General features: G+C 45.8%; 1 protein-coding gene across 5 annotated transcripts in view; it reads left to right on the top strand.

Moving 5' to 3' along the window:
• Nucleotides 1–9,159, top strand: part of LOC111950722 (kinase suppressor of Ras 1) — a 47,617-nt gene extending 38,458 nt beyond the window's left edge. The window contains exons 5-21 of one of the 5 annotated variants that reach the window (XM_070434563.1): nt 347–534; nt 1,527–1,596; nt 1,719–1,802; nt 1,957–2,018; nt 2,356–2,465; nt 2,590–2,752; nt 3,170–3,211; nt 3,615–3,663; nt 3,763–3,829; nt 3,915–4,187; nt 4,340–4,536; nt 4,652–4,748; nt 4,864–4,997; nt 5,114–5,245; nt 5,379–5,514; nt 6,160–6,293; nt 7,422–9,159. In XM_070434563.1, the coding sequence (XP_070290664.1) occupies nt 347–534; nt 1,527–1,596; nt 1,719–1,802; nt 1,957–2,018; nt 2,356–2,465; nt 2,590–2,752; nt 3,170–3,211; nt 3,615–3,663; nt 3,763–3,829; nt 3,915–4,187; nt 4,340–4,536; nt 4,652–4,748; nt 4,864–4,997; nt 5,114–5,245; nt 5,379–5,514; nt 6,160–6,293; nt 7,422–7,428 (1,945 nt within the window). In that variant the 3' untranslated portion in view covers nt 7,429–9,159. Of the gene's footprint in view, nt 1–346; nt 535–1,526; nt 1,597–1,718; nt 1,803–1,956; nt 2,019–2,355; nt 2,466–2,589; nt 2,753–3,169; nt 3,212–3,614; nt 3,664–3,762; nt 3,830–3,911; nt 4,188–4,339; nt 4,537–4,651; nt 4,749–4,863; nt 4,998–5,113; nt 5,246–5,378; nt 5,515–6,159 lie in introns of all 5 variants that reach the window. The other 4 variants (XM_070434562.1, XM_023968551.2, XM_070434561.1 and 1 more) reach the window with 4 other exon arrangements.
• The last annotated feature ends 9,642 nt before the right edge of the window (nt 9,160–18,801 follow it).

Raw genomic sequence — 18,801 nt, 5'->3', positions numbered from 1 at the left:
GCTGCTGGATCAGCACTCTGCATTCCTGACCCAGTGCCAGGCAGAGGACGCTCAGCCCTTTGGCCTGTGCTCTGCTGTGGTGGAGGTTGTGGCTGAGTCTGCCATGTGCCAAGACCTGCTGCTAATGTCTCCCTCCTTCCCTATCTGCCTCGCTCCTCTCCTCTCTGCCACTTGCATAACATGGTTGGTACAGGATAGCCATTCAATTATTGTCTTTGGTGATCTGTATGGTGGCCCATTTGGGATTGTCATTGAGTAATCCAGTGTTGACTGTGTTGAGATGAGGGTGTGGGAGCAGCAGCGTGCCACTGTACTGACGTCCCAGTGTGTTCTTTTTTCCCCTCAGGTGTACAAAGCAGAATAAGTTGTTCCTCAACGTTCAGATCAATGGGAATGGCTGTGAGGACTCACCCTCCCGTTCCCCCCACCTGTCTGCCCGCACCCCCGGGGCTTCCACCCCTGCCCCCGCCCACTGCCCCTACACCCTACCTGGCACCCCTACCCTGATGGAGGAGCATTCATCCCACCTCAAGAGTGAGTTCACACACATGTCTACTTTCCCCACTTAGGCTATATGTAAGGAATCTTCCTTTGAGTAGATTGGTAAGTGCATGGTGAACTACTCTGATAGAATGGACCCTTTGTCTGTGTGTGCTCTTTGTAAAGAAATAGATTTATTTTCCAGTAACTGGCTGTAGGGCCACAGTAGCCGTCCCAGTTTGGCTCAGAGGCAGTGTGTGTGTTCAGTCGGTAGATTGCTGGGGTTTTTCCATCTGAGGGCTGTGATGTGGAGGAGCGTTCGCTGACCCCATTGCTTGTATAGATTACATTACTCCTCCACTTCATTTGACAGCTTAGAGATAAATCTTATACTCCCACAAATTTGTATCTTTGAGAGTGACTGACTGAGTGAGTGATTGTGTGTTGAGTGGTGAGTGAGTGAGTGAGTGAGTGAGTGAGTGAGTGAGTGAGTGAGTGAGTGAGTGAGTGAGTGAGTGAGTGAGTGAGTGTGTGTTGTTGAGCGAGTGAGTGTGTGGTTGTGGTGTGTGTGTGTGTGTGTGTGTGTGTGTGTGTGTGTGTGTGTGTGTGTGTGTGTGTGTGTGTTGAGCGAGTGAGTGTGTGTGTGTGTGTGTTGAGCGAGTGAGTGTATGAGTGTGTTGTGTGTTGAGCGTGTGAGTGTGTCTGTTGACCGAGTGAGTGTGTGTGGTGAGTGAGTATGTGTGTGTGCTTTTGTGTCAGTAAATGTTTTTCATTGGTTTTGGCACATACTATAGCAAGTGGTAGGGTTGAAAAATTCTGGGAACTTCCACGAGTCTTCCAACCAGGATTTCTGGAAATGTTGGGAAGTTTGGGAAAAGAACCAGAATTGAGCATTTCCCTGAGCACCACTCATTTCATTTTGATACTAGCCTCTAAACTTCATAGAACATTTGCAGTTTTTGCGCTAATACTCAATGTTTAGACACATCCTCCTCTGTCAGGTTTACGTTTGATTCCTAGTGTTTGACATCTCTGTCTCTCTCCAGATAACAMGGGGTTGCGTCGCGGCTCCCCACAGGCAGTGAGGAGAGACATAGGCCTGGCCGTCACCCACAGGTTGCTGACTACACCTTTAAGCCTCAGACTGCCATGATGAAAATATGAAATATACTTTCAATCTGCAGTAGATATAGCAAAACACTATTGATGGTTTAAGCAATTGATGATTCTGTGTGCAGGTTTTCCACCAAGTCGTGGCTGTCCCAGACGTGTCAGGTGTGTCAGAAGAYCATGATGTTTGGGGTGAAGTGTAAACACTGCAGGTGAGTGAAGTGAGGAGGATGGGGAGGTGGAGGCTCTCTGAGATGTTCTGGAGTTAGGTTGAGTGTCTGTACAATGCAGTAAAATACAACTTCATCCTGTTTTGGTGGTTTGTTTTTCTGTGCTGTTCTCTGATTGGTTGTTTCCTGACTGCAGGTTAAAGTGCCATAATAAGTGTACTAAAGAATCTCCCTCCTGCAGAATCTCCTTTCTGCCAAGTAAGCCTTCCACACCACACACTTTCGCAGGTTAGTATTTATTGGGATGACTCATGTACTGGAGGCAGCTCTGCAGAGGGGTCACTAACTGGCACAAAGTCATAAAATCTGATTTTAAACCTAACCTTAACTGCAATATTGTTTTCATAAATCTTTACAATATAGACAATTTTGACTTTGCAGCTGGCACATCTAACAGAAAATCGCTCAGTTCTACCTCCAGGACAAGACTCATCCCAATAAACGTCAACCTGCTAAATGTTAATCCGTAGTTTATTAAAGGGCCTACATAGATTCAACAAGTATGAGGGTTATGATCCCAATCTCTTCTTTCCAGTCACCAAAATCCGGAGGACTGAGTCTGTGCCGTCTGACATCAACAACCCTGTGGACCGGCCATTAGAAGCACCACAATTTGGCACACTACCAAAAGCCATCACCAAAAAGGTACAACCAATCACACCTGCTTAGATATTACATCACAGCTTTGATGATAATCATGTGCATGATGCTGTTAGGACAGACAAGTGTGTTATTGACTCTGATCAGTGTGTATTTGTTCTCCTCTCAGGATCACCCTCCTGTGCTGAACCAGTTGGACTCCAGCAGTAACCCGTCCTCCACCACCTCCTCCACACCCTCCTCCCCTGCCCCCTTCCAGAACCCTCCCAGTGCCACCCCGCCCCCCAACCCCTCGCCCAAGGGCCACCGGGAAAACCGCTTCCACTTCCCAGGTAGGTCCCTGACCATCACTCACACACGTATACAAATACACACAATCACCGCTCTCACACACAAACACACACATGAATATACACACACACGGATATATAAACAACCACACAAGCATGTCCACTGCACACAGTTAAGCCAGCATTCTCCCACTATCAAGGTGCATGCTTGCATTGTGTTCTTCATTACACAGAATGTCTCCCTGAGTCACATTTTCTGTTTAGTGAATGCTAGACTTGGAATGGCCGGGCAGCAGTGGTCGACCTCCCTCTCTCTCCCTCTTCATTAATACCACTAACACAGAAGAACTCCTGTGGCTGGGAGGGTGGGTGTGACTAGGGTTGTTTTAATGGCTACTCTAACCCAGAGTCCTTCTCTCCTCTCCATGCTTGTTGGTTCTTCCCTCTCTTTCCCCTAAGCTGCCTGCTACTTTCAGCATAGACAGCAGTTTATCTTCCCTGGTGAGTTTACGGTACAGTCCCAGACACTGTTGGGCGGCGCTCACTCCTGCCCACATCCTCAGCCACAACCAACCCTGTCAGCTCTGTCTATCTCCTGCATGTACTCACGGCTTTAGTGGATTAAATGAGCAAGTTGTGCATTTGTGAATGCCTTGGAACAATGTGTTGTGCTGTGTGATATTTAGACTGCATTATCTCATGTGGAGATGGGTCTCTGTGCCACCTGCTGGGGAGTTTCAGAATTGCATGTCTTATCATATTGTGGTGGTGGTGGTTGTCAACACATTGCTATGGCAAGGGGCCAATATAAGTGGGCAAAGAAACTACATGAGGGATGCAAGTTTGGCTTTAAGAGCAAAAATAGTTTTATTGCATACTGAATATTTGTATTATTTTCTCCCAGATGTGTCCAGTTCCACTACTTTGCACTCTGAAGCCCTCCAAGACACAGTGTAAGGCTCGCCTGTCTATTTCATTTATCAATAGTGTTTTAATGGTGCAACACTCAGAACACTCTGACATTGTGACTGTGGTTTGACCCATACCAACAGTGAGACTGAACCAGCAGATGACATGCACGCTGAACTGGCTGAGGATGAGGACGGAGAGGTAGAAACTGTGTGTGTGTAAAGTAACTGTAACATATGCGCAGACACATGCCCAAAACCAAAAACATTGGCCATGCATGAATGTCCTACAGGAGGAAGAGGAGGAGGAGGAGGTTGAACCTGAGATAGACCCAGACCCAGTAGAGGAGGAGGAGGAGGAGGAGGATGATGAGGAAGATGACGATGGGAGTGAGATGAATGGGGGTTCGGACGGTGAGTGTGATGGTGATGAGTTGGATGACCTGCCCAGCTCACGGGGTGGTCGCTGGAAAGGCCCCATCTCCCGTAAGGCCAGCCAGACCAGCGTCTACCTGCAGGAGTGGGACATTCCCTTCGAACAGCTGGACCTGGGAGAGCTCATTGGGAAGGTGAGAGGCCAATAGAACACACTGTTTTCACTGGAGATAACCTTTTCAATGATTGAGCTACATATGCATGAAACTATCAGTGTTTTTTATTCAAACCCATTGAATGTGTGTTTCTGAAAGTGTCATTAAAATCACTCCCTCCTTCACTCCAGGGCCGTTGGGGCAAGGTGCATAAGGGGCGTTGGCATGGCGAGGTGGCCATCCGGCTGCTGGAGATAGATGGGAACAACCAGGACCACCTGAAGCTGTTTAAGAAAGAGGTGATGAACTACAGACAGACCCGTCATGAGAACGTGGTCCTCTTCATGGGGGCCTGCATGGCCCCGCCCCACCTCGCCATCATCACTAGGTAGGGGGAGGGGCTAACTTACATCCCAAATGAATATCTCTTTGGTATATTCAGTCCACCATAGCTGTTGTTTACTTGTTTAGTTCCATTTGTTCATTCAAATGTTTCTCTCCAGTTTCTGTAAAGGGAGGACACTATATTCTGTTGTTCGGGACACCAAAAACACACTGGATATAAACAAGACGAGGCAAATCGCTCAAGAAATTGTAAAGGTGAACTTCTATTCTTGTTCGGTCCTTTCAGATTTCTACAGGTAGATGGGTAATGTTGACATATACAGTATATGTAATATATATTTACTGTATTTCCTTACTTTAATCCACACAGGGAATGGGCTACCTGCATGCCAAAGGCATTGTCCACAAGGACTTGAAGTCAAAGAACGTCTTTCATGACACCAATAAAGTGATTATTACAGACTTCGGCCTGTTTGGGATCTCTGGAGTGGTTCAGGAGGGGAGGTATGGACTCGGCATATTGGTTCCTACAGCTATCATCTCAGCTGGTGGATACTCGGTGGGTCTGTGTTCTCCTAACAGTGGTTTCTTATTGTGCGTGTGTGTGTTTTCGCTCACAGGCGAGACAACGAGCTGAAGCTTCCACATGGCTGGATCTGTTACCTGGCGCCAGAGATCGTACGCAGGATGAGCCCTGGAAACAATGAGGACCGCCTGCCCTTCTCCAATGCTGCAGACGTCTACGCCTTTGGGTACGCTCTCTAAGCAGATTCTGAAGTACCTTTTCTTTATCATTAATAGCAGAATAGTTTCTCCTTGAGACTGCTTCACTTTACAGTTAACTGGCTCTGGGGAATGACCATATTGCTGGTTGCCCCCTTGTAGCACCATTTGGTACGAGCTCCAAGCCAGGGACTGGCCTATCACCAACCAGCCTGTGGAGGCTACCATCTGGCAGGTGGGGAGCGGTGAGGGCATCAAGAAGGTCCTGGCAGAGATCAACCTGGGCAAGGAGGTCACGGTGAGTGGAGGGGGGAAGCACTTATGTGAGCGGAGCTGGATTGGAGCGTGCCCAATTTGACTGGAGCCCGGTGTGAGATTCCCAAAGGCTGGAGCGTAGGCCTTCTCGCCCGCCCCAATTTTGCTCCAGTAGCGCTCACTTCACGAGCTCAGGGCATGCCCACCCCAGCATGCATTTGTAGTCTACTTGCTTTAGCTACTGTCATGGAGTTCACTAAATATTTTCATAAAGAAAGTGATAAAACACACATGTGCTAAATCAAGGTGACTTACAAAGATTAGGACCAAGAGCAAGAGAGGGAGTGTGGTGATGTAGTGTCCACAACTAAAGAATCATTGTGGAATCTGAAAAGATACGTATCCCGAAAGCATGAGCGGGATTTCCAACTGCTCATCTCCCCTCACATGCTCTGGTGCCAGATCACATTGTGCTGGAATCATGCAGAAATCTATGCTCATACTTTTTGGGGGGGAATTGCATCTTTCTTAATCCTAGCAGGGTAAGTGAGGGTATTTGCTCATGCTAATGCTATGTTTTTAAGGGATGACCTTGATAGAGTAGAGAAGAAATTAAAGCTGACTACAGGATACATCTCTGCATTGTGTTGGCATGAAGTGATGACATTAATCCTTCCTGTCTGTGCAGGAAATCCTGTCTGCCTGCTGGGCCTACGACCTGAGGGAGCGGCCCACCTTCACCCAACTGGCAGACATGCTGGAGAAGCTGCCCAAACTCAACCGGAGACTGTCCCACCCTGGACACTTCTGGAAGTCTGCAGAGTACGTATCCTAGAGGTGGAGGTATGGGAGTAGGACATGCCTGCCCGCCCTGCCATGCACTCTGACCCCTGACTGGGTTCTGACTCATCTGGAATGGACTTGTGTATGAAACAAAGGGGTTCAGCTGAAGGCATGACTCCCAGATTGCTGTGCGGTATTAGGGCCACTGATGTCAAACTGATGGGGACTAGGCAGGGGATGACTGAGTTGACTCTTGGTAGTAGTTTATAGTCATGAGCCACATACCCTCTTGACGGTCCATTACAGATACGTTGACCACTGTAATATGAGTGACTGTGGTTTCTAATGGTGAAGTATTTAGAAATGAACCATTATATGTGACGCTAAGGGAATTTTCTGTTTTATCTTCTGTTTCCCAAACTTTCTCCTCCAGGATGTGACTGTGAGTGCACTTTTCTGTTTAAAAGCATTGTTTTGTCCCTCCCTTTCCTGGACTTTTTCCCGCCCTGCTCTGTACCCATACACCTCCCCACCCCTTTCTTCTCATATGTTAGGTGTACAGTACCTGGTCCAGATTTGTCTCTCCACCTTCACTCATCTCCTGCCATCTCTCTCCTGCTCGCACTCTGTAACTTCCTCATTCACTACATACTGCACGTCTGTCACTCAAAGGCTCATGGGTGGAGTCTTCTCTACACATTAACTACTTGTCCAGTAACAGCCCCTACCAGTTCAACAATTCTCTGCTAGTGGAGCTAGCTACTGGTCTTATGTTTGTTTTCAAACAAGCTGTCCTTTGCCAACACTATCAGTAATGATGCCACTGATGCCCCAACAAATTGTGCCTGCATAGCATGCCAGAGCTTGAATGGGAAGAGAAGCGCTTACCAGCTTGCATGGTGTTTGCAATGGTCTGTTGGGACACTGCATGGGCTTGTAAATCCTGAAAGAGGTTTTTGTGATGAGAAGGCTCATTTGAGATTCCTGTGGTGCAGAAATCTGGGCCCTTGTTTCATGTTGAAGTATTTACCTGTCTCTTCTACTGTACCGGTCTTCTTCTCAAATCATTCTCTTAATTTTAACCTGTTATTATATTTTCACTAACAGTCTCTAACCTCCATGTTTCATTTGTTCTCTCTCTTTCTGTTTTCTCTCTTCCTAATATAGGTTGTAGCCGTCACTATGAAATATAAGCAATGCAAAACAAACAAAGCCTGGGTCTGCCTTGCATGCTCCTGAAATCCTTAACTTTTAGGATTGATCAAAGCATTGACTCTGCCTGATACAGACACTGCTTCCACTAACCCACAGCCTGATCTTCCATGTCTATTAAACTGTAGTGTCTGGTTGTGTGGGAGAGAAGGGTCCTGGACTGAGGAGGCCGCGGGTAGTGCTTCGCTACCTCCCCTCAACTTTCCTTCCTTCGTCTCAAAACATATTGCCTTCATTTTTTTCTACTGTTGCTTTTTGGACTATCTGAGGCTTGTGAATAACTGGCTTGTGGTGTCTGTTCTGAGACTGACCGGTGTGCTCTGGTATGAGCCCGGTAGCTGACGGCTGCTCTGCTGTGCTCTGCTCCGTCTGCAGCTTGCCCTGCTCTCCCTCCTCTCTGTGCTGCTGTGATGTGGTTCTTCCTACTGGGGGCTCCCAGACGATGCGACCCAGACACTTGCTGGACCAAAACAATGGTTGTAACTCCTATCCTAAATGGACCACTGCATTCACTCCTTCCTCTTTTCTCATTGTGGTCTTGAAGCTTCGGGCTGCTTGAGTGATGTAATCCAACTGCCTCTTGACTCTTACCCTTCAGCTCTCTGCAGTTTTTCAATGGCATGCGCTGCGACCCTGTCACCGTGCTGCCCTCTGTCTGCCTCCTGCATACGACCTGTACACATTATTTCAACAGGAGAAAAAATTATAAGATACAAACTTTTACCTTTAGTTGTTGGTTCCTATTTTGAGTAATCAATTTCAGTGTTTATTTTTTTGTTCCATGAAGTTTGAAAGGACAAATGTCTCAGGAGTTGCGAGAGCATGATTGAATTGACTCATGTCTCTGTGTTGCTTGTCTGAGTAGAATCTGATGAAACTGTACATTTGAAAACAGCTCATTGCATAAATGAAGAATGAATATGTTGAAACCACAGCTAAGAGGTGTCAGCATGCAATGTGATCTTCCTCTCATCTCACTACACACTGGGAATGGATTCATGTTGGTTATTTAGGACTGAAGGTATTTGATAATGAAGCGAGTGCCCTGATTATTAAAATGCATAAGAGGGAGCCACGGAGAAGCAAGGATGCCTTCTCTCTGCCTGGGAGCGCTGTAGAGAGGTAGATCAAGTAGTATAGTAGATTAATTTACAGCGCCCAAAAAATAGAACAGGAACCTGGCACAAAAGTGTCCTATAATTTACTCCTTAAACATGACCACTTGTGTGCGCTTGTGTGTATTCCGTTAGTGGTGGCCAGCTTCAGTTGGTGTGCTTGTATTTGTGTGTGTTTGTGAGTGTAAGTGAGTGTATTGTATTGTAATATATAGGCTTGATTTAGTGAAAGACTGCAGTAAATGTATTGATGATATCAATGGTATGTAAGATATACATGTAGATACATTATTTAATGTACAGGTAATTAACTCTTTTAATATTTGTACAAACATTTTATATGTACAATACATCGCATTTTGAAATAGGTACTGCTCCCCTATTACAGATGTATATATCTTTATATTTTTTCATGTACAAAATACTGTAAAAATACTGTACATTTCTTTTTGAATGGGTCAATTCATGTTTTTTATGTCATGTAAAAATTCATATTTTTGTATTGCATGTGGCTACCATTCTGTGAACACAGTTTCTGTTTTCATCCTTGAAAGAATAAAATGAAGCTTGTTATGTCATTTGTTTGAGCTGAATTTAATAAAGTATTTCAGTTATGTTATGGGCTTTTACAGTCAGTTGTATTTAGTTACTGCCACATGTTCAAAAGATATGATGGGGAGTAAGGCCATAAAACCAAATATCTAAATGAATTAACATATCTAGAGACTAGTGTAGTATGTTTTATTCAAATTACTTTTTCATTTAGTTTTAGTTTGTAGCTATCCCTTGTGGGCTCGTTAGACGAAGAGGCCCAGGGCGGTCCAAAAAATGTTAGTTGTCAAATGTTTGGGTCATAAAGAACCTGGTCAAATCGCAATCTTTTTAATGCTACGCGTGTAAAGTAAGCAGGTACATGCGCTAAGTTAACGTGTTCACGCACTAAGTTAACGCCTACGCGCATCAAATAAGCACGTGCAAGTGTGCTTGCAGGGGGTCTAACGTGCTAAATAAACGGCTGTAAGTGGTCCTGCACACGTCAAATTAACGCCTACAGCTGCTAAATATAAACCTGCACACAGTGGCGGATTTAGGTATAGACAACATGGGCAGCCGCCCAGGGCGGCATCTTGCCGGGGGCGGCACGGGGCACCCGCACAGAAATGTTGGAATGGTGACATTTGCGCGATCTGTTTTCTATCGCTCATTTGCACGTCACGTCAATGATATGTCACCATGTGGGACTGTTGGTCAATTAACCTTGTCAGAGTGGGTGCCCTGATTCTAGTTTGTGAGCTAGGCAAGAAGGAATCCCACTCAGAAGTACGAGAGGGGGAGGGGGTGGGGGTAGGTTGACCTCAGGTCGCCCCACTGGAACCCCGAGGTAGGGGGAGCGGGGGAATCTTATCAACTAGCGCACCTCTAACTTTGTACAGTACTAATGCAATTAGTAAAATCAGTCACACTACAAAATGCTACCAAATAAACCACAATTCATTCATAATACTGTGAATATATAGTTTCACAGACATATTGTTGCATTTTTTTCTGGTTTGTGTGAAATCGTTAAGAATAATATAAAACCAGTCTGCACACCACCAAGGTGAATTGGTTTAGTCTTGACTCTTGTTTGACAGTATTGTGGGATGGGTAATGTATTGATGCTCGAGTGCCAAATCAACACAAATGGATAAGACAAGGTCTAAGCCATCAGGTGCCCAGTTTAGGAAAAAGAGGAAAGAGAAATGTGCAAAAGATAAAAGGTATGCAGCTATGTCATCTCTTTGAGTATAATTTTTTATATATTTTTTTATTCCACCTTTAACCAGGTAGGCTAGTTGAGAACAAGTTCTCATTTACAACTGCGACCTGGCCAAGATAAAGCAAAGCAGTTCGACACATACAACAACACAGTTACATATGGAATAAGCAAACATACAGTCAATAATACAGTAGAAAAAAAGTATATAGTGTGTGCAAATGAGGTAAGGCAATAAAATAGGCCATAGTGGCGAGGTAATTACGATATAGCAATACTATTAATATTATGCATGTAATGAAATAGGGTAGTATAACACATGTCTCTTAGCCTATGTTGCTTGCTATGTTATTACACATGGGGCGACAATATTTTGGTTTTCTGTCCAACTGGCTTACTTAACATTGGCTATATGTTCGCCCAGGGAGCCATACAAGCTAGAACCGCCACTGCCTACACGCTAACTTACCGCGTTCTTTAATATGCTGGTAATTTCCCTAGCTCCTCCTTTCAACCACATTTCACAGTTTAAATTAACTTTATTTTCCACTGCAAGCAGAGTATGGACCTTGACAATGTAACGGTTTTGTCTTTGAAAATTATTATTACTGAATCATAAAGTTTATCAGCTAGTTTACTGTGGAAGGATCTGTTTCTCATCACTGGCTATCCACGAGTTTCCCGTGTCCCATGATGCCTTGCGAATTATGGACGTTATTTCCGGTTTGACGTAAACAAACGGTTTATTCATTCATTCATTCATGAAGAGCTTGCCAAACTAATAATGATGTGGGAATACAACCTGATGGAGAACAAAACGGGTCATATTAGCCTACCTTTACCCTCCGTAATTGATGGTTGGGAAGATGACGTGAAGAAGTGGCCTCGTATCACGTACGGTAGCGTACTTACTTAGTTGAATCCGTAAGGCGATGAGCAACTTAAGTTTGAAGGCGTACCAATAACGTCACAGTAACAAAGTCGGTCGGGTGTTATTGAAGGATGTTGGAAACGACCTCGTCTACCTAAAAGCAGACAGAGCCTGCACGCATCTCATCACAAGGCGTGGGTACTCGCATCAACGACAGCTGTCATACAGACAGCGAGTTGCTCATGTATTGCAGGGCCAGGACGCTCATGTAGTCATGCTGCAGCAATTCTGTGGAAGGTCAGTAAAGTAACAACCAAAAATGACATGAAAGTGCAGGACAACGGGTACTCCAGGAGAGGTTTGAGAAACACTGGGTTAGATAATAACTAAAAAAAATCTTCAATGTAGGTCGAGAGTGCAATCGGGCAAGGCGAAACAGGAATGGCATGCAAAGAAGTGAAACTCAGGCGTGAGGAAGAATGTAGGGCTGAGGAAGGCGAAACACATTAATTGTAAACACCACAGACCCCACCACACAAATGCAGGCCCATCAATGTCGTCACAGGACGATTCCACAACCTCCCCATGACTTTTCAAGAACCATGCAGAGTTCACAAGCCACATCAACTCCTCAGTAATGGCCCCACTATTTCGGCTCCAGACAAATGGTGTTCTTTAGCTAAGTTACAGCGCAGATGTAGACAGCAGCAGCAAGTCAGGCCCAAGCCAACATGATTCAGCCCACACGAACACACTGTGTCACACTGAACACAACACAACACTAACCTGTAGGAAGTGCACAATGTTTTATGAGGCCTACATCAAATGATCCCCTGTACAAGCAGCTACATTGATGGAAGAAACCAAGATCCAAAGTGCTTCACAGCTACGGCATGATGCTAGGAAGCTGTGTCTAAGAGCCAGTACAGCGAAACGAGTCCCCAAACGAAACACCACAGATCCCCCAAAAATTTGTAAATGAGCATTTGTACCCAACCTTCACTGGCAATACAGCAACAAAGCATGGCAAAGAAAATTAGGTCAATGTCATCACACTCCTGGAGAGCAGAGGGCATGTTGTGGAGAACAGAGGCCTGGTGGTGCACCCTGACCATCCTTGGTTGGGAGCCAGCCCAGATGGGATCCTTGGTTGGGAGCCAGCCCAGATGGGATCCTTGGTTGGGAGCCAGCCCAGATGGGATCCTTGGTTGGGAGCCAGCCCAGATGGGATCCTTGGTTGGGAGCCAGCCCAGATGGGATCCTTGGTTGGGAGCCAGCCCAGATGGGATCCTTGGTTGGGAACCAGCCCAGATGGGATCCTTGGTTGGGAGCCAGCCCAGATGGGATCCTTGATGCAACACAGCTCCTTGAGATCAAGTGCTCCTTCAAGAGTTCCACGTCTCTGACAGAATTTCTGAGTCAGCCAAATGGTGACATCAAAAGCTTGGAGAATGGACAGTACCTAATTTGTCCCAATGGGAAAGATGGACACAACCTTCAGGTGGGTGAAAATGGACAGTACCTAATATGTCCTAATGGGAAAGATGGACACAACCTTCAGGTGGGTGAAAATGGACAGTACCTAATTTGTCCCAATGTAGAAAATGGATACTACCTTCATGTGGGTAAAAATGTTTAAGAAAATAGATTAGCTCTATTATTACAAGTATTGAACATTGTATTGTAAACTCATACTAGTCAGAATTGTGTGGCAATGCGCTTTATTTTATCTATGATTGATAGTTTGACTATGATTGGTGTTAAAACAATTCTAGTTAAATGAAAATCATACTCTACCTTAACCACAATGTATTTAAAAATGCATTTGTTTGTTATGAAAAAGAATGTTATTAAACATTTGCATTTAAAGTATAACTATGTATATAAACAAAGTGCATATAAATCTAACCATTCAAAACCAATACAATCTGAACAGCATAATAGAATATTGCACCATATCAAAGAAAAATAAATGTGCAAAACTGCAGCATCCCACTTAAAACATTAAAACTGGTCCCTCTTTTCTCTCTTTTATTGCCATGTTATAACCAGCAGCACACGGCAATGCTGACCATATTTTGCTTTTATGAGAGATTTGCATTCAGAAATCCAAGCTGCCTCACTTCTGAGGGGCTGATGCAGTTTCTTCTCTCAGTAATTATTTGTCCCGTTTTCGAGAAGACCCTCTGAGGGAACGGATGTGGCCACTATGCAGAGTCTCCCTGTCATGACTTTAGTAAGCCGTGTGTAGACAGAGGCCTTGTTCCATTATGGCATCTGAGAGATTCCTTCGTACTGCTTCCCCAGTTGCTCTCTCATCAAACAGTAGATGTTTGTGGCACTAATGCTGGTGCTTCTGCTCCATCTGATCCCTCTTCTTCCTGTTGCCTGAGCCAGCTGACTGCTGGGTCTGTCCCTCCCTGCTGCTGAGGTTATTCTTTGAAGAGCCTCATCAATCACTCTGACATCACGGAAGGCTAACTTCTTAAACCTGGGGTCAAGTGCAGCGGTTTCTGATAGCACGTGATTATATTCCATTCTGTGGAACTTTCTGTCCATTGATGAAGGGTGTCCAACTCTGTCACATGTCCTGTGGTTACATTTGCTTCTCTCTGGCGGCTAGCTGTGTTTCGCTGCAGACCCTTACACAGGAGTATCATTTTTGAGGCTGTCACATAGCTGAAAAGAGAGAACAGTAACTTATTAGTTCAGGTTCATGTTTTGTCTACTGAACACTACAATCTCATCTACTGCTCATATACATATATAATACTGAATTAAACAATGATGTAGTAATAACTGCTTACTGTACTTCTCTCCACTAAAAGGGTTTCAGGTGTCACGACTTCCGCCGAAGTCGGGTCCTCTCCTTGTTCGGGCGGAGCTCGGCGCCAGTCTTCTGGCCATCATCGAGCCACTTTTCATTTTCCATTCGTTTTATCTTGTTTTCCTCACACCTGGTTTCAATCCCCTCAATCACTTGTGTATTTAACCTTCTGTTCCCCCCATGTCTTTGTGTGGGATTGTTTATTGTTTCATGTATGCGCACGTTAGACTGGTTGCACTGGGTTATGTCAACCCATTTTGTATTTCGTGTTCGTTGTGCCTTGTGTTTTTTGGTTTCTCCTAAATAAAAGGCTCCGTTTGCTACCCAATATCTGCTCTCCTGCGCCTGACTCCCTTACAGCCATTTATACATACCTAACAGAATCCCACACCACGACATGGAGTCAGCAGGAGCAGGTACCTATGGTAGCGGAGTCGAGGAGCGCATCCAGGAGCACACGGCATTGATTCACCATCTCGGGTGCCACCATGGACCGCGTCGTCCAGACGATGGACCGCTGGGAGAGACAGGGAGTTCCTCCAGCACCTCCACCAGCACAACAGGGGTTCCCACTACTCGTCCCACCTGTACCCGGTCCCAGTGTCTCGCCCTTCCCGGGGAGTATGATGGGACGGCGGCACGGTGCCAGGGTTTCCTGCTACAGCTGGACTTATACCTGGGCACCGTTTACCCGGCTCCCTCGGGAAGGGAGAGGGTGTCCGCCCTCGTCTGGACGAGGAGCACCCAGGAGTTCGCGCTGGAATTTCGGACCCTGGCTGCCGGAGCGGGATGGAACGACAGGGCCCTTATCGACCACTACAGTTGCAGCCTGCGCGAGGATGTCCGTCGGGAGTTGGCCTGCAGGGATACCACCCTCACCTTCGACCAGCTGGTGGACATGTCCATTCGGTTGGATAACCTGCTGGTCACCAGTGGACGTCCAGAGAGGGTTCTGTCGATTCCCTCTCCCAGCACCACCGCTCCAGTGCCTATGGAGCTGGGAGGTGCTGCGCTCAGTGAGGCCGGAGGGGCTTTCACGTGTACCATCTGTGGCCGGAGAGGTCACACTGCCCTCTAGGGGTCGAGGCAGCAGGCAGAGTACTCTGGCGTCGGCCCAGGTGAGCATGCACCACTCTCATCCAGAGCACTCTGTTTTTGCATATTTATTTTCCTGAGTTTTCCCCGCATAAGGCGCTCGTCGATTCAGTCGCGGCTGGGAATTTTATCAACAGAGCATTCTCCCATAGGTTAGGGATCCCTATTGTTCCAGTGGTTAGGCCTTTCCCAGTTCACGCTCTGGATAGTCGACCATTAGGGTCCGGATTAATTAGGGAAGCTACCATCCCCCTGATTCTCACGAGGAGAGAATCAGTCTCTTCCTCATTGACTCTCCTGCGTTTCCCGTGGTACTAGGCCTTCCCTGGTTAGCTTGTCATGAACCCACCATTCATGGCAACAGAGGGCTCTCACGGGGTGGTTGCGAGAGTGCTCAGGGTGTAACGATACTCTAAATCTTCCTCCTCCTCAGACGAGGAGAGGAGAGAGGGATCTGAAGACCAATGTGCAGCGAGGTACGATGACATAATTGATATTTATTAAACAGACGAAGACGAAACGAAATACACTTGAATAAACTACAAAATAACAAACACGACGTAGACAGACCTGAACATGGACTTACATATAACGTGAAGAACGCACGAACAGGTACACGACTACAAAACAACGCTACAGTCCCGTGTGGCACGAACATACATACAGACACAGGAGACAACCACCCACAACGAACACTGTGAAACAACCTACCTAAATATGACTCTCAATTAGAGGAACGCCAAACACCTGCCTCTAATTGAGAGCCATACCAGGCAACCCTTAAACCAACATAGAAACAGACAACATAGAATGCCCACCCAAACTCACGTCCTGACCAACTAACACATACAACAAACTAACAGAAATAGGTCAGGAACGTGACACAGGGAGGTGTTTAGGGGTTTCCGTTGGTGCTACTATGGTGGAAAGTCCAGACCAGGTCTCCACCGTGCGCATTCCCCCGAATATGCCGATTTGGCTCTCGCCTTCTCCAAAAAGAAGGCGACTCAATCCCCCATCGACGGGGTGGATTGTGCGATAAATCTCCTGGTAGACGCTGCACTTCCCAGGAGTCACGTGTATCCCGTCACAGGCGGAGACGGTGGCTATGGAAACATATGTCTCCGAATCCCTGTCGTCAGGGGTACATTCGGTCCTCCACTTCACCCGCCTCCTCGAGTTTCTTTTTTGTGAAGGAGGGAGGTCTGCGCCCGTGTATTGACTATCAAGGTCTAAACCAGATCACGGTGAGGTATAGTTACCCGCTACCGCTCATCGCCACAGCGATTGAGTGAATGCACTGGGCGCACTTCTTCACCAAATGAGATCTCAGGAGCGCTTACAACCTGGTGTGTATCCGGGAGGGAGACGAGTGGAAGACGGCATTCAGTACCACCTCAGGGCATTATGAGTACCTCGTCATGCCGTACGGGTTGATGACTGCTCCATCAGTCTTCCAAGCCTTTGTAGACGAGATTTTCATTGACCTGCACGGGCAGGGTGTAGTAGTGTATATTGATGACATTCTGATATACTCCGCTACACGCGCCGAGCAGGGTGCTTGGTCGACTGTTGGGAGTGTGACAGCTAGACAGCTAGACATCAAAAAAATCTTCAATGAAGTGACATGTAACCGACATGTAAGAAGTAGTTACCCTTGATGTCCAGCAGTCAGTGGTAAGGCAAACTGCAGTAGCTTTTTGGACTCTTTCCCACACTGAAGCCTGTGTGCTCTCATACAGTTGTGGAATAAGTGATTTAGAAAAGGTTTTCCTGCTTGGAATTGTGTACATTGGATTTAGACTATTTCTATAATTTCTAAAACCTCTGTCCTCCACGATCGAAAATGGCTGGAAATCGGTGGCAATCATTTTAGCCAATGCAATATCAATTTGGCCTTGTTTTGCTACAGATATAGACTTTGGCATAAACTGGTCCATAGAAGACTGCATTGCTGTGGGTCGCGGAGTAGGCCTACTTAACTGAGTGGATACATCTCCACGTGTGGAGGTGCTGGCTCCACCACTATCACTAGCAGGCCCGCTAGTTTCTCGCAGCTCCGCTACAGCTAGCTTCACAGTTGGGTGCACAGTTCGCATATGCCGGTGTAGGTTGTGCGTAGAACCGGCTTTATATGAGATTTTGTTTTGGCAAATTCTACACTGTGCTCTAACATCGTCTACATTATTAAATTGCATCCAAATGCTACTGTGCTTCCGACTCATTTTCCAGCTATTGTTTTCACAGCTGTCCTTCTTCTCGCTCCTCGGGTTCTAAGTGTGACTGAGTGAGTTGGCTCGGCCCTCCCTCACGCATCTTTGGTTCATTGTTTGACACTGCGTGTCTGATTTGACAGGAACAGGTGAGGCTGTTAGTCTGAGCAGACAGAACGAGTGTGAGCGCTTGAGCATTTAGGCCTATATTATTTTTTAGATCCTTGAATTAGTTAATTATATTCATATCTTAATTTTTGTATATTTTTCTAAATAGATTTGGGTTCTTCTGATATGTGAGCCGGCTCCCAACGTTCACCTACAAGAGCCGGCTCTTAGAGCCAACTCGTTCGCGAACGACCCATCACTATTAGACAGTGTCTATTTGCTAGAAATAAGCTTTCAGGTTTACAAGAGCTGCACAAATGTATGTTGTCAATTTTAGGTACCAAACGAATAGGCACAGTTTGAGAGAATCTTGTACACCTTAAGAAGCCTTATTTGTCGTTACACATGAATACGGAGATTTGCAATGCATTGTGTGCGAGTGACCTGCTCATTTGTCAACTGGCATTGCTTGCGTGTAAATGCTGGTAAGACCAAGCGTACACTCCGTTTCTCTAGCAAGTCCCTAATTGTGAAGCCACGGCCCCCCATCACCTCATCTCCAGCACGCAAATGGTCGAGAAATCCTGAGTTCTGTGTTATGAACCTATCGCTACATTTCCCACCATAAGCCTCTGTAATGAACATAACCATTCCTGTTGGAGCAGTAGCACTAGATATTTTACAGTATTACTGGCATAGTAGTGACTAAGATTCAGTTCTTGAGTCCAGATGTTTAGCCTTCTGCAAAACACTTAATGTGCAGTCAATAACAGAAGTTGTTTTTGAAAAATCATCCTGAAAAACATGTGGCATAGTAGCCTTTATCGTCTCACGAGGCAGCCATGGAATTAGATCCTTGGTGTGCGCAGCAATGATATCTATCCATAATTTCAATGTTTTACTGACCAGACCGGGTGACCTTTTGAAGCGTCTTGCTAAATCAGCTATAACAAAGTTTCAAGTATCAACAGAATTTGGTCTACAACCGGCATTGTTGATGTGGGGGAAAAACCTTGTAAGCGAGACACGAGTTGAATTCTAGTAGTGAAATCCCTGTGTACAGCAGACAGTCTGCATCATCTTTCAATGTAAGCGCCAAGCATAACGTTACATAGATTAGACAACGGAGATACTCCAAAAACTTCCTGCTCAAAATCCTGGTAGTTGTCGATTTTTGGACTATGTTGTCTCTATTTTGCTTTATCATTGACTAAAGGAAGACAAGCTACCTAAATGTGACTTATCGGATAGTACTGAAGCAGGACATGTTTTTGAGTTACGTTTTTTGCCCAAAGCCTTTTATTTAAGCAAAACAGCTGAAGGTAGGCAATTTCTTCAGCCTGACTGGCT

The sequence above is a fragment of the Salvelinus sp. IW2-2015 genome, linkage group LG23 (genome assembly GCF_002910315.2).
Source record: "Salvelinus sp. IW2-2015 linkage group LG23, ASM291031v2, whole genome shotgun sequence".
NCBI classification, from domain to species: domain Eukaryota; kingdom Metazoa; phylum Chordata; class Actinopteri; order Salmoniformes; family Salmonidae; genus Salvelinus; species Salvelinus sp. IW2-2015.
The sequence above is the reverse complement of the archived record's forward strand: the minus strand, read 5'-3'. Positions and strand labels throughout refer to the sequence as shown.